Source organism: Ranitomeya variabilis, chromosome 2 (assembly GCF_051348905.1).
Source record: "Ranitomeya variabilis isolate aRanVar5 chromosome 2, aRanVar5.hap1, whole genome shotgun sequence".
Taxonomy (NCBI): Eukaryota; Metazoa; Chordata; class Amphibia; order Anura; family Dendrobatidae; genus Ranitomeya; species Ranitomeya variabilis.
Window position 1 is genome coordinate 673,469,919 of NC_135233.1, and position 16,679 is coordinate 673,486,597.

The 16,679-nt window shown below is 44.9% G+C and overlaps 1 protein-coding gene across 1 annotated transcript in view; it reads left to right on the forward strand.

Moving 5' to 3' along the window:
- Positions 1-3,042: 3,042 nt before the first annotated feature.
- The window catches only part of IFNGR1 (interferon gamma receptor 1), a 67,327-nt gene continuing 53,690 nt past the window's right edge, over positions 3,043-16,679 (forward strand). The window contains exon 1 of the mRNA XM_077289264.1: positions 3,043-3,628. Coding sequence (XP_077145379.1) covers positions 3,532-3,628 — 97 coding nt within the window. The 5' untranslated portion in view covers positions 3,043-3,531. The remainder of the gene's footprint in view (positions 3,629-16,679) is intronic.

Sequence of the window (16,679 nt, forward strand, 5' to 3'; positions counted from 1 at the left end):
AAGCTAAGTGCTGATTTTCAGTTGTTTGTTTTTTTGTCCAGCTTGCTTATTATGTCTCTATGCTAGCTGGTAGCTCTAGTGGACTGAGGTTCTCCCCATGTGCCATGAGTTGGCACATGGGTTCTTGTAATCTCAGGATGGTTTTTTGATTAGGGTTTTTTGCTGACCGCTCAGACCCCTTTTGTATCGTTCTGCTTTCTAGTTTACAGCGGGCCTCAATTTGCTGAACCTATATATATCATCTCTATGTGTGTGCCTTCCTCTCATTTCACCGTCAATACATGTGGGGGGCAACTATACCTTTTGGGGTTCATTCCTCTGGAGGCAAGTGAGGTCTTATTTTCTCTGCAGTACTAGTTAGCTCTTAGGCTGGTGCGTGGCGTCTAGAACCAACGTAGGCACGCTCCCTGGCTATCTCTAGTTGCGTTTGTCAGGCGTAGGGCAGCGGTCAGCCCAGGTTCCATCACCCTAGAGCTCGTCCGATATTTTGTATTACTTTGCTTGTCCCTTGCTATCCCTAGCCATTGGGATTCATGACAGATACCCACTGTTGACTTATGTATATATTATTACCCACGGCGGTGCACCCCTGCATTTCTGACATGTGCAATATGGCATGAACTGTGCTTCCCCATGCTCCTTATCTTGTTAAATATGTAATAAAGTTTTTTCATTTTTGATAAATTTGGGTGTTGTTTGATCGCGTTTTTGCTGCGGTTTTGTCCGTATCCATGTAGTAGACTTAGTAAGCTTGGTTCTGCTAACATATCTCTGTAGTAAGCTCGGTTTTGCTCCCATATCTCTGTAGTAAGCTTGGTTCTTCTCCCATATATCTGTAGTAAGCTCGGTTCTTCTCCCACAGCTCTGTAGTAAACTCCATTCTGCTCCCTTATCTTTGTAGTAAGCTCAGTTCTGCTCCCTTATCGCTGTAGTAAACTCAATTCTGCTCCCATATCTCTGTAGTAAACTCCTTCTGCTCCCTTATCTCTGTAGTAAGCTCTGTTCTGCTCCCTTATCTCTGTAGTAAACTCCTTCTGCTCCCTTATCTTTGTAGTAAGCTCTGTTCTGCTCCCTTATCTCTGTAGTAAGCTCTGTTCTGCTCCCTTATCTCTGTAGTATACTCCGTTCTGCTCCATTATCTCTCTAGTAAGCTCTGTTCTGCTCCCATATCTCTGTAGTAAGCTCAGTTCTGCTCCCTTTTCTCTGTAGTAAGCTTGGTTCTTCTCCCACCGCTCTGTAGTAAGCTGTTCTGCTCCCTTATCTCTGTTGTAAGATTGGTTCTTTACCCATATATCTGCAGTAAGCTCTATTCTGCTCCCTTACATCTGTAGTAAGCTCCGTTCTATTCCCTTATCTCTATAGTAAACTCCATTCTGCTCCCTTATCTCTGTAGTAAGCTCAGTTCTGCTCCCTTATCTCTGTAGTAGTAAGCTCAGTTCCTCTCCAATATCTCTGCAGCAAGCTCTGTTCTGCTCCCATATCTCTGTAGTAAGCTCGGTTCTGCTCCTATATCTCTGTAGTAAGCTCAGTTCTGCTCTCATATCTCTCTAGTAAGGTCGGTTCTGCTCCCTTATCTAGGTAGTAATCCGTCCTTCTTGTATCTATGTAGGCAGCTTCCCATATCTATGCAGCAAGCTCCATTCTATTTATATTTCTATGTACAAGCCTGTTTTTAAAGCCTGTTATCCTTGTTGCTTTAATGCAGTAGCCAGAGATAAGTAGTGCAAAGGTGGGTGACTGCAACTCGAGGGCCACTGCCTTGTGATTGCCTCCCAAGCCGAAAAGTGCCAGCCCCTGATAGAGAACCAAGGGGGGGGGGTGCATTATCTTGTATTGAGGACCATGTGGGAGTGCATAAAACTGTATGGAAGATCATGGAGGGTGCATTTTATTGTATGGAGGACAAAGGGGAGTGCATTATACTGTATGGAAGATCATGGGGTGCATTATATTGTATGGAGGACCATGGTGGGTGCATTATACTGTATAGAGTAGCATGGGGTGTGCATTATACTATATTGAGGACCATTGGGGGTGCATTGTATTGTATGGAGGACAATACAGAGTGCATTATATTGTATGGAGGACCATGGGGGTGCATTATATTGTATGGAGGGCCATGGCCAGTGCATTATAGCGTATGGAGGACCATGGGGGGTGTATTGTATTGTATGCAGGATTATGGGGAATGCATTATATTGTATGGAGGATTAGGGGGAGTGCATTATATTCTATGAAGGACCATTGAGAGTGCATTATACTATATAGAGGATTATGGGGGGTGCATTATATCATATGGATGATTTGGGGGGCCACATTATACTATGAGGATTGACCATTACACTGTGTGCAAGCAATTATACAGTGTGAAGGTTTGTGTGGGGTCCATCAAACTGTGTGGGGTCTATTGTACTATTTGGAGGGCTACTGCCAACCATTATACAGTGTGGGGCTATTATAATATATAAGCCCATTATACTGCAAGGAGGGCTGTGTGGGGGTCACCGTTGGGGATGATACCTGTGTTGGGATCACTATACTTTGCCTTGGCAGTTGAGGTGGGGTGCAGTAGGGTCATTATACTGTGCATGTAGAGGAATTCACCATGGGGGTATCATACTGTGTTTGGGGTGTACTTTTGTTGGCATCATACTTTATGGGGGCAATGAAATCTAGGACTACAGCAGGAGGAAAGTTACTATGTAAAGACTGGAAAGTTGTAAGCTATGCTTTTCAGCGATCCCGACATTCATTTAATTTTTTGGGGGGCAACTAGAAATTCTGCTATGGGACCCCATGATGTCTTTGCACGCCCCTGGCTGATGGTGCCCTGTCTCTTCCAAACTCAGGTACCCAGGAGGTAAGGGGGCCACTATCCCCTCCAAAGCAGGAGCAATGGTGCATTGAGGAGCTTGTGGACTGTAAAGGGCCCATATACGTTCTTACACAGGGGCCCAATTCTGTCTGTGGCCCCTCCTGACCAGACTGCCTGCTGGCAACATCAGAAGAGATCCTTTAACATTAACCTATTCAGGGTAGAATGGGAGCTGGTTCTTTCCCAAACACACGTCTGTTCTCCACCCTCGGTCCTGCTGCAGGGGAAGCCCAGGCCTTCGGCGTGTACGTCCACATGTGGGCACGGGAGGGAAATGCCACTCATTATGCCACACGGGGCGTGATAATGCCAAGCATTGCGGCAGGAGTCAGGACTGAGCTGAGGGAAACATTAGGGAAGGCCCAGCCTTGTGGGGAGCCGTCAGCTGGATGTGGGAGTGCTGGATGTGGGAGGCCGTAATGCTGGATGTGGGAGGCCGTAATGCTGGATGTGGGAGGCCGTAATGCTGGATGTGGGAGGCCGTAATGCTGGATGTGGGAGGCCGTAATGCTGGATGTGGGAGGCCTCCTTGTATTGGACGTGAGCCGGGAGCCGCCGCCTCGGAAGCCTATGCCCACAGCGCTCAGGTCTAGGGAATCACCATAGGCTTTAATTACGTGGGTTGTTCCTGACATAACGCGCTGCAGCCCTCAGCTATGGATGCCATCCTGACCCGGAGCCTGCCTGGCCTGCTGCTGGCTGCCCTCACAGCTCTGGCGGCTGGTGCTAGGCCCACCAGCGGACCCATGCCAGGTAACAGACTGCGGTGCCCGGGGGGAGACCTGCTTATGGGTTTCATGTAGCTGGGTGGTGGGTGAAGTCTGTGCCTAGTAATGTCCTGCTATGTCCATATGTCACGTTCACAGGCCTGAGAGCGGGCACACATCACTGCCAGCTTATGTCGTGGGTATAGCGAATAGCTCTCACATAGAGGTATGTGGTGTAGAAGAAAGCCATCTCCATGTGTGCACACTAATGTGCTGTCATATAGACAGGTCTCTCCTCCGTGTAGGTATATTTATACTAGTGTATATGTGGATGAGGCTTTTCTACAGTGCACTACCCAGATGTACGTGTGTGGAGATGGCCTGTACTGTATACAAGTGTGCGTACGTGTAGAATATTTTCTTATGTGTGTGTATATACACAGCAGGCCAGAAAAGTATCACCTGTGTATGTACGGTTACGTAGCACAGTATGGAAAAGTGTAATTTCCATGTATGTATACTTATGTTCTCGTGTAAGATACATCGTACTTAGCTCTTCGTGTGTGTGTGTGTGTATATGTGTGTGTATATATATATATATATATATATATATATATATATATATATATATATATATATATATATATATATATATATATATATATATACACAGTATATGCACATACTGTACATACACTGCTCAGAAAAATAAAGGGAACACTAAAATACCACATCCTTGATGTCTCTGAATGAAATATTCCAGTTGCAAATTTTTATTCACTACATAGTGGAATGTGTTCAGAACAATAAAACACAACAATTATCGATGTAATCAAAATGAATATCCCATGGTGGTATGGATTTGGAATGATACTCAAAACCAAAGTGGAAAATCTAACTACAGGCTGATCCAACTTCAGTGGAAATGCCTCATGACAAGGAAATGATGCTCAGTAGTGTTTTATGCCTCCATGTGCCTGTATGATCTCCTTACAATGCCTGGGCATGCTCCTGATGAGGCGGCAGATGGTCTCCTGAGAGATCCCTTCCCAGACCTGGACTAAAGCATCTGCCAACTCCTGGCCAGTCTGTGGTGCAACGTGACGATGGTGGATGGTGTGAGACATGATGTCCCAGATGTGTTCAATCGGATTCAGGTCTGGGGAACGGGCATCCAAGTCCATAGCTTCAATGCCTTCATCTTGCAGGAACTGCTGACACACTCCAGCCACATGAGGTCTGGCATTGTCCTGCATTAGGAGGAACCCAGGGCCAACAGCAGCAGCATAAGGTCTCACAAGGGGTCTGAGGATCTCATCTTGGTACTTAATGGCAGTCAGGCTACCTCTGGTGAGCACATGGAGAGCTGTGCGGCCCTCCAAAGAAATGCCACCCCACACCATTACTGATCCTTCCAAACCGGCCATGCTGAAGAATGTTGCAAGCAGCAGATCGCTCTCCACGGCGTCTCCAGACTCTGTCACATGTGCTCAGTGTGAACCTGCTTTCATCTGTGAAGAGCACAGGGTGCCAGTGGCGAATTTGCCAATCCTGGTGTTCTGTGGCAAATGCCAAGTGTCCTGCACGGTGTTGGGCTGTGAGCACAACCCCCATCTGTGGACATCGGGCACTCAGATCATCCTCATGGAGTCGGTTTCTAACCATTTGTGCAGACACATGCACATTTGTGGCCTGCTGGAGTTCATTTTGCAGGGCTCTGGCAGTGCTCCTCCTGTTTCTCCTTGCACAAAGGCTGAGGTAGCGGTCCTGCTGGTGGGTTGTTGCCCTCCAATGGCCCCCTCCACTTCTCCTGGTGTACTGGCCTGTCTCCTGGTAGCACCTTCAGCCTCTGGACACTACACTGACAGATACAGCAAACCTTCTTGCCACAGCTCGCATTGATGTGCCATCCTGGATGAGCTGCACTACCTAAGCCACTTGTGTGGGTTGTAGAGTCCGTCTCATGCTACCACGAGTGTGAAAGCACAACCAACATTCAATAGTGACCAAAACATCAGCCAGAAAGCATTGATACTGAGATGTGGTCTGTGGTGCCCACCTGCAGAACCACTCCTTTATTGTGTCTTGATTATTGCCAATAATTTCCGTCTGTTTATTCCATTTGCATAACAGCACATGAAATTGATTGTCAAACAGTATTGCTATCTAAGTGGACAGTTTGATTCCGCAGAAGTTTGTTTTACTTGGAGTTATATTCTGTTGTTTAAGTGCTCCCTTTATATTTTTGAGATATATATATATATATATATATATATATATATATATATATATATATATATATATATATATATATATATATATATATATATATATATATATATATATATATTTAGATTATAGAAAAGTATCATCTGTGTACAACAAAGTGTAACTGCCGTATTAATTTTTCTTTGGGGGTCGCGTTTGGTGGACCCCAACCGGTGTGCCTCACTTGGTTCCTCTCAGGGTAAGCGCTGCTCTCTTTCTAATGTAAATCCTAACCATTCATTACACACCACATGGTGCGTTTGGTGCTACTATAGCAATAGAGGTGTCTTGGAGCAGCTGTCTTCACAATATTTAACCCTATCTTGGTGGTTTCCTCGTGAGTGCACACTGGGGGTTACCCACTCCTTTTTAACATCCTTGTTTAATATATTCATCATGTACTTTTTTGTGCTTTTTTGCATTTTGCTACAAAGCTTGTTAATTATATGTATTTAAATAAAGCATTTTTCTACTATTTAAAATATCCATACACTCCTAGTTTTCTCCTTATTTCATTTAATCCTTATGGAGTTGGCTTTCTTTACCGGTGGGGGGCTTTATAGCACTACTTAGTGCTGGTTGTCTCTATCCCCCTTCCGTTTGTATCTAAAATGTTGCCTGAATCTGTTATTAATAAAGTGTAACTGCCGTATTAATTTTTCTTTCATTAATCAATGGTACACGTGAAAATAAGCAACTCTACAATTTGCCAGAATTGATCCGTGATGATCAAAATTGTCAATTCTGAGGTAACATTATATCTCAGGGTGACTAATGGGTGCTGAAACAGTTGTTGCACACGATTGCACCAGTTACCGTAAATGGTTTATTCACCACTTGGGGTATGGGCACACAATCAGGTATTTGCAGCACATGTCCACTGCATCCAAAGTGCCACTGTCCATTGAACGTAGGTGAATCCTCTGTGTTCACTGAACCGTGCGGAATCAGTGCATCCTATACATTGGGCGGGTGATATTCACAAGATAAATAGATATGCTGCTGTCTGGAAAGACGCCCCACATGTCCGGCTCAACCGGTGATCTGTGGGACCGGTTCACGCATAGTGGGCATGGGATTTCTTGAAATCCCATCTACTATGCTGTAACATCTGGCCGCTGGTGGTTGGAAGTTGCATAAGTATGGAGCATCCAACCCGCAACGTTTACTTATCGTCCTCGCATACCCTTAGTTTTAGCTCCGTCGTAAAAAGAAAACAGGCAGGTGTTTGCTACCTACCTGCCGGCTGTGTTCGGCGCAGATCTCTGCCAGCACAGACCGGCCACAGCGGCTTCCGCTGATGTCTCGTCAGCAGAGTAGCGGATTCTCTTCTGCTCTGCTCTACTTATGGAGTGTGGCTGCAGACAAGATGCTGATTGACAGCCGGCTCCCTGCTGCCTAACTGCAGGAAGCTAGTACTTTTTTTTTTTTGCGGAAGAAGTATGTCCCACTGGCACCATTTTGGGCTACATGTATTGATTTACTTATATTAACTAGAGTTAAGCAAAACCATTCGCAGGACTCTGGTTCGTGTCCATGTCGGAACTCCCTGGCAGCTGGACTAGGGCAGTGTATACTTACTTTGCCGGTGCTTATATACCAGCACCTTGTGCACCTCTTCTGATTTCTAGGTCCACCCACTTTACTACGCTTTAAATCGTATACCGTTTACCATGCTGCACGTACAATGTGTTTCCATTATGTGTTGGGTTATCAAATTAATATTTTTTTCACTTATCTGTTTTGCACTATAAGGACATAAATGTTTTTGTGTTGGCATGTCCATAGGTTTTTCAGTTTTCCATTTGATTTCTCATGGGACATGCTGTAGTTTTCATTGGTAACACTCATTGATGCATATTACTTATGGTAAATTAAAAAAAAAATCATATTTTTTTTAATTTTCCTTTTCAGCATTTACATTGCTGTTTATTTTACATATTGACTTTATTCTGTGAGTCAATGATTTCTTTAAATGGGAACACTGTACTTTGCTTTTTGGGGAATATAATGGCTTTTTGATTTTTGTCGTATTGACTAAGATTTCCTGGGGTTCTCTGTGAGAGATCTATTTGCCCGGCAAACAAAAGGAGCCAACTGACCAGTCCTTGAGTCCGTTAATCTTTTTTTATACAAGATAGATGGCTTTTATCCAATGTGCATGGTGTCTATTAGAAACACATACTGGAATACACAGTGACCCACGTATATAGGACCATAGATATAAAGCTGTGGTATGTTACATGAAACGTTGTGGCGCTCCGGTCAGGACTTTGATAAAAGCTGCACAACCTCTGTCATGTATATCTCACTGTTACATTCATTGTTGGTGCCCTTGTCAGTTGACACGTAGGGGATTTCTGGCTTTGCTGTGTAATGTTTGGTAATCTATGTGATGTTTTTCTCAACACTTCCTCATTTTTCTCTTAAGTTGATACATATTTAGTTGTGAATGGATCAGGCAACTGTTTTTTTAGGCCAAGTGACTTCCTTGTTCTAACTCCTTCACTCATATTACAGGCTGCACCCACACAGTACCTTGTAATCCTCAGGTCGTATAGCCCTTCCTACGCGTGCTTGTTGTTACAATTGTTCTTTTCCCGGTAATTGTAAAGATGATTGCCCAGTGTAAACGCACAAACTGATCTACAAGACGGGTACGAAATACATCAGGAATATTGTTGCAAAAACACGTTCCAGTTAAGGGCTCCTTCAGGCGTTCGTGGATCTTGGCCCTTTTCTTTTATGTAAGTGAGCTGTTCAGGGCTATGGGCCGGACATAGATCTTCCTGAGAATTTGCCTCCAGAGTGTATTTTAAATGAAAGAGGACGTTACCAGTGTGAGACATGTAATAGCTGACGGTCTGCTCTCCTGTTCTACATGTCTCACTCTGGTAACGCCACCTATAATTTAGCATAAGCTCTGGAGTCAATTTCTCAGAGATCGGATCTGGGCCATAGATCTTAACAGCTTATTTACCGTACATATAAGAATAAGACATCAGATCACAGATATCAAGGTATCATTTTATTCAGCATCCTATGATGTACATGCTCATATAGACATCATCGAAGGGTTGATTCTATTGACAGATTCCCTTTAAAATCTGACACAGAATTCTGGTACTGTAAAATGCTACTAATATTCCCACTAGAAAATCCGCTGTTTTTTTTCGCAACGTTGGGGCGTACCCTAGATGTTCATAAAAATTGATCATAACATATATGAAATAGTATTTAAAGGTACCGTAAATGCTCATTATTTGAAATTTTCATTAGCATTTTCCTTCACTGCTCTGTGTGTGGCATCTGATTTTTTTTCTTTTTTTTTCTTTTTCACAGCAATAGAATAATCCGTTTTACGGAAGAGACTAGTGCATGCTGCGCTTTTTTTTTCTTCTCTCTCCGCACTCATCTGCACTACTCCACTGAATAACATTGGTCTGATTGCGGTCCATTTTTATTCCACGTAAATTCTAGTAAATCTCTTGGGATATGTTTGGCCTCGCCCCTTTAATAAAGTCACACCCACTTAAAAAAATGCAATGAGGAATGAAAAGTAAAAAAAAAAATGGTTCAAATTATGGTGTAAAAACGGCGCCATAGTTTATAATTTTGTTTTATGCCAGAAAAGTGTCATAGGGGCTAAGATGAGTTCCCCTTGTTATGTTTTGTGTCACGGATCATTGGAGAACATATTATAAAATAAAAACTTTGTTCCCCATAGCAACAAATCCCATAGCAGCATTGATTGTTTTGAAGCGCTAGATAAAAAGTCAGTAATTTTTATTGTTTTAGTCTGTTTCATATCTCCACTATAGAATCTAAGGGAGAATATTTCCTACACTAGATGGTGGCCTGATTCTAACGCATCGGGTATTCTAGAATATGTATGTATGTGTGCATGTATATAGCAGCCACATAGTATATAGCACATGCCACGTAGTATATAGGAGCCATGTAGTATATAGCAGACAAATAGTACTTGGCCTGTGCTATATACTATGTGGCTGCTATATAAATACATACATACATACATACATACATACATACATACATACATACATACATACATACATACATACATACATATTGTAGAATACCCGATGCGTTAATACAGGCCACGCAGTATATAACACTGGCCACGTAGTATATAACACAGCCCAAATAGTATATAACACAGCCCACGTACTATATAACACAGCCCACGCAGTATATAGCGGCCACGCAGTATATAACACAGGTGACGTAGTATATAACACAGGCAACGTAGTATATAACACTGGCCATGTAATTTATGCACAGCCCACGCAGTACAAAACACAGCCCACATAGTATCTAACACCGGCCACGTAGTATATAGCAGCCACGCAGTATATAACACAGCCCAAGTAGTATACAGCAGTGTGGGCACCATATCCCTGTTTAAAAAAATAATTAAAATAAAAAATAGTTATATACTCACCCGCCGGGATCCAGCGAAGCTCTGGCGATGCGCACGCGGCTCCCGCCATCTTCCGTTCCCAGGATGCATTGCGAAATTACCCACATGACTTAGCGGTCTCGCGAGACCGCTAAGTCTTCTGGGTAATTTCGCAATGCATCTCTGGGAACGCAAGATGGCGGCAGCTAAGCGCGCCTGGGCGGACTACGGAGGGTGAGAATAGCAGGTTTTTTATTATTATTATTATTTATAACATTACATCTTTTTACTATTGATGCTGCATAGGCAGCATCAATAGTAAAAAGTTGGGGACACACAGGGTTAATAGCAGCGATAACGGAGCGCGGTCCGTTACCGCTGGCATTAACCCTGTATTTGCGGTGACTGGAGGGGAGTATGCGGGCGCCGGGCACTGACTGCAGGGGAGTAGGGAGGGACTAATCTGACTGTGGCCGTCGCTGATTGGTTGTGGCAGCCATGACAGGCAGCTGGCGAGACCAATCAGCGACGCGGGATTTCCGTGACGGAAGTTGCCGACAGAAAGACGGAAGTACCTCTTAGACAATTATATATATACTAGATGGTGGCCCGATTCTAACGCATCGGGTATTCTAGAATATGCATCTCCACGTAGTATATTGCCCAGTTACGTAGTATATTGCCCAGTCATGTAGTATATTGCCCAGTCATGTAGTATATTGCCCAGCGACGTAGTATATTGCCCAGCCACGTAGTATATTGCCCAGCCACCTAGTATACAGCACAGCGACGTAGGATATTGCGCAGCTACGTAGTATATTGCACAGAGCCACATAGTATATTGCACAGCTTTGTAGTATATTGCCCAGCCTTGTAGTATATTGTCCAGCCACGTAGTATATTGCCCAGCCACGTAGTATACAGCAGAGCCACGTAGTATATTGCCCAGCCTTGTAGTATATTGCCCAGCCTTGTAGTATACAGCAGAGCCACGTAGGATATTGCCCAGTGACGTAGTATATTACCGAGGCACGTATGTGACAGGTCCAAAAAATAAAAAATAAACATACTCACCTAACGATCCGAGGGCCCCTTGTAGTGTATCATACTCACCATTCTTGTCGCTGCTCCTCTGCGTCCTGCCTCTTCTCTTCCTGGGATCCTGTGCAGATGGTAGTGCTCGGCTTCAGGAAAATGGCCGCGGGATGCCGCGCGTGCGCAGATCGAGATTGCGGCGGCCATTTTCCTGAAGCCGAGTTCCATTGCAAGTGCCAGGGCTGGTGGGAGCAGGACCTATGAAGACGTTGCGGTCACATGACCGTGACGTCACGGCAGGTCTTTGCCACACACCAGCCCTGGGACGGGACCTCACCGCAAGCTGACGCTTGTAATGGAGCGGTCCGGAGAGCGTGGCGAGGAGCGAGAAAGGCGGCGGAGGGTGAATATAGCAGGTTTTTTTAATTTATTTATTATTTTTAACATTATATTTTGTACTATTGATGCCGCATAGGCAGCGTCAATAGTACAAAGTTGGGGACACACAGGGTTAATAGCAGCGGTACGGAGTGCGTTACCCGCGGCATAACGCGGTCCGTTACCGCCGGCATTAACCCTGTGTGAGCGGTGTATGCGGGCGCCAGGCAGTGAGTGCGGGGAGTAAGGAGCGGCCATTTTTTTCTAGACTGTGCGCGTCGCTGATTGGTCGCGGCAGCCATGACAGGCAGCTGCCGAGACCAATCAGCGAACGAATAACCGTTACAGAAGGACAGACGGAAGTACCCTTAGGCAATTATATAGTAGATATAGATGAAGCACCTGGCAGGGCATGGGATGGCAGGGCACACAGCCCTCTATGCTGGGTGATTGAGGCTTTAGGCTATGTGCGCACGTTGAGTATTAGCTTGCAGAAATTTCTGCAAGGTTTCTGCATCTCTTGGCAGGAAAAAAACTGCAGCAAAAACGTGCGTTTTTGCCACATTTTTGTATGCGTTTTTGTACAGCAATGAAGGCTTTTTTTTAGCTAAATAAATATATTTAAAAAAAAAGATTTGTGATGTAATTTCTTGGTTCAGCACCACCTTTTTTATGCTGATGCAGTGGCATCAGGGAAATTGGATTAGAGCTTGGTGTCAGCAGCTGTCATTGACACCTAGCTCTAGGCTTAGTAATGAAAAGGTGTCAGCTTGACACCCTCATTACTAAGCGGATAAGTGAACACTAACACATTTTTACCAGCCTATGTAACAGAACGAATGTACATAAGCTGTCCCGAGACAGCAACTGTTAATTTTAAAGAAAAATGGAAAAAAAAATTGTGTGGGCTCTCGCATAATCTTAATAACCAACAGAGGGAAAGACGATGGCTGAGGGCTGATGTGCTGTTAATATTCTGGGAAGGAGCCAAGAGCCATAAAGGTTCCCAGGCTATTAATATCAGTTCACAGCTGTTAGCTTAGCCTTACTGGCTAGTTTACAGGGGGACCCCAGAAAAAAATTGACATAGGGTCCCCCTATAAAATCTAACCAGGAAAGGCTAGGAAGACAGCTGCTGACTAATGTTAATAGCATAGGAAGAGACCATGGATATTGGTCCCCTCCCAGACTAAAAACATCAGCCCTCAGCCGCCACAGAAAAGGTGCATCTATAAGATGCGCCAAATCTCGCTCTTCCCACTTGCCCTTTATTGGTGGTAAGTGGTGTTCATTCCATCTTTGTATTGTCAGGTGACATCAAGCCCACTGGTTAGTAATGGAGAGGCATCTATAAGACCTATCCATTAGTAACCCCATAGTGTATAAAAAACAGAAACTCAGAATAAAGTCATTTATATGAAATAATGACACAGACTCCTTTAATGAATCTAAATTAAACCATACTCACTGAACGCCTAATCCACCGACGCCAACGTCTCCAACAAAAAAAAAGAACTCCACAATATTCCTCACCTGTCCACAGAGAAGATAATCCATAATGTCCCACAACGATCCTGATGACTTTGAGAGTAGTCACTGCTGAAGACAGCCGTCGATACACTGACAGGAGGTAATCGTTCCCTCTGAGCTGCAGTGAGAAAGTTCTTATGCTGCGGTGCCTTAAGTGAGCACACAGGATCAACTGATGAACTCATGGCAGCTCAGTGATACACTGTGGGAGCAATTACCTCCTGTCAGTGTTATCGCCGGTGGCTGGGTAGAGTAGTCACATCTCCTGATGTGACTGTCCTACACGTGAGATCTTTGTGGGACACTCGGGATTACGTGGACTACGGCGGACAGCTAAGTATATGGTGGTTTATTATTTTACATTTTTTCTAGGAGACAAGGGCGTTGGGGATTTAGTGTTTGGTCAGTATAATAGGTTTTTATTTGAATATTGTAATGCACTGGTTGCCTCTTCACTGCGTACGGTGCTGTGACCCACAAAGTTCAAACATAAGTCTCTTTAATGTGTTATCTTCACACAGAAAAGGTTCCAATCCACACAAATGCATATAACTTCAGTGCATATTATCAGTGTTCCATTCACACCAGTTCATAGCACTTCATAGTACACAGCATCCTTTAGATGGCAGTCACTACACATGCTAGTCCTCCTCTGACTAGTTCCCGTGGGTGTCCTGTACCGCTGTATCAGTCTCTACTCACAGCCGAACACAGACCTTGACATCCTCTTGTCTGCAGCTGTGACACACGCCAGTCATTCCTTCTGGCACATCCCTGACCAGTCATCGTGGACAGCAGCACCACTGTGTATGCTGCAGGTTGCCAGGCCTCACTCTGGCCCTGACACACCTGAGACACACTAAGCACTCCCTCAGACTTACTCAGATCTCACTAACCTTTTTCCTGCAGGGCTTTTAACATAGAAAACCTGTGGCTTCCTGCCACATGGAAAACCCAGACCGGACATGAAATGGACTGTACCACAACACACTGCTGTCAGTTTCAAAATACACATTCCAGAGCCAGTTTTCCCTACATCTGTCTTGGACAATAACATGTCCAAGGCTAACCTTATTTATTATTATTAAACTGCATTGCAGTCACCGCTATGCCTGTGACTGCCATGCACATTTATGGACTTCACACGTCTCCATGCACAACCTGGGGAGAACACACAGCGACCCCTACCTGTGACATTGGTCACTGCTTCACCATTGCAATCACAGCTATACCTGCAACTGCAATACCCCCTCATGGCCTCACTACGCCTCCATGCACATTCTGGGGAGCCCAAACAGCGCACCCTAGCTGTAACAGGGGTCACTGCCTCACAATATGTATGTAATTATTTAACTTTTTTTTTTAACAATGAGCGCATGCACCTGCAGATGAGACTGCGCTCCCATCAGCGGCACCTGCTGTCACTGTTATCAGTGACAGCAGACGTAGCCCGATGGGAGCAGTAGTCTCATCATTCCATCAGAACCACTGCGCCAGTGTTTCCCACGCTACGTAGAAAAAAGCAACAGCCAACAGCACATCAGATAATATTAGGATTCACGCTCAAAGTCCACAGACCCAATTGGACAAGTACTCAATAGAAAAAATAGCAGCATCCAGTCCAGGTGAAAAAAAAAATGAAGAAAAACTTTATTCTGCATCATATAACGTTTCGACTGGTATTGGTCTTTATCAAGTATACTTGATAAAGACCAATACCTGTCGAAACCTTGTATGATGACAGAATAAAGTTTTTCTTCATTTTTTTTCACCTGGACTGGATGCTGCTATTTTTTCTATTGTGAGTGTTTCCCACACTGTCACACAGATGACAGCGTGGGAAACATAGGAAGCTGGTCAGACGCAAACAAAAACTCAGCAAATCTGGAAACATTTCTATGCTGCGGATTAGACTGACTCAATTGAAGTCAATGGGTGAAAAAGGCTGCTGAAACGCACAAAGAATTGACATGCTGCAGGAAAAAAACGTACTGCATATACTTAAAGGGAACCTGTCACCCCAAAAATCGACGATGAGCTAAGCCCACCAGCATCTTGGGCTTATCTACAGCATTCTGTAATGCTGTAGATAAGCCCCCAATGTATCCTGAAAGATGAGAAAAAGAGGTTAGATTATACTCACCCAGGGGCGGTCCCGCTGCGGTCCGGGTCCGATGGGCGTCGCGGTCCAATTTGGGGCCTCCCATCTTCATAGGATGACGTCCTCTTCTTGTCTTCATTCTTTGGCTCTGGCGCAGACGTACTTTGTCTTCCCTGTTGAGGCAGAGCAAAGTACTGCAGTGCGCAGGCGCCAAGAAAGGTTAGAGAGGCTGGTGCCTGCGCACTGCAGTAACTTTGCTCTGCCTCAACAGGGAAGACAAAGTACGTCTGCGCTGGAGCCGCAGCATGAAGGCAAGAAGAGGACATCATCGTATGAAGATGGGAGGCCCCAGATCGGATCGCGACGCCCATCGGACCCGGACCGCAGCGGGACCGCCCCTGGGTGAGTATAATATAACCTCTTTTTCCAGGACGTCATCCTGACAGCACTATGGAGGACGTCCTCCTCCCCCTTGCTGGGACAGGAAACACACGAGAGTTTAAAAGGTCCGGTCCCACCCCCATTCCTCAGTGTTTTTCCTGTCCCTGCAAGGGACACATGAGACAGAGTGGGAACTCAACCAGGACATCTTTCAGGAGCTGTGCCGGCGTTAGGGCACTCCCAGTATAGACCTCTTCGCAAACAGGAGAAACTCGAAGGTCTCAAGGTTCTTCTCGCTGAACCCTCAAGATCTGCCGGAAGGGATAGATGGCCTAAGCCAGAGGTGGACGGAGCCCCTCTCGTATGCTTTCCCTCCTCTAGCTCTAATCCCGGCTGTTCTCAGGAAAAAAAAGGCCTCTAAGGCCTCCATTGCTCGCTGGATCACTTCTGTGATCTCTGAGGCTTATCAGTCAGAGGGCATCCCTCCTCCAAAAGGTCTTCATGCGCACTCCACTAGAGGGATGGCTACTTCTTGGGCTGAGAGGGCGGGCGCCTCTCTAGAGCAGATTTGTAAGGCCGCTACATGGGCTAGTGCGAATACCTTTTGCAAACATTATAAACTTGATGTTTTGTCCGGTCAACATACTGCATTCGGGAGAAAAGTTCTCCAAGCGGTAATCCCACCCTGAGGAGGTGCTTTGGTACTCTCCATAGTGCTGTCAGGATGACGTCCTGGAAAATAGGTATTAAGCTTACCGTTAATTATGTTTCCAGGAGTCCATCCTGACAGCACGGGTAATTCCCTCCCTGTTAATATAACTATGTTTGATAACATGAGCATGACATGTCCGTAGAATGTTCCTAACATATGATGTAATATGTTCATAATATATGTGGTTATGTTCTTTACTATTAAATATTATTTTTTTGCATCTCCCTTGAGGCGGTTCTTGTTACAACACTGAGGAATGGGGGTGGGAC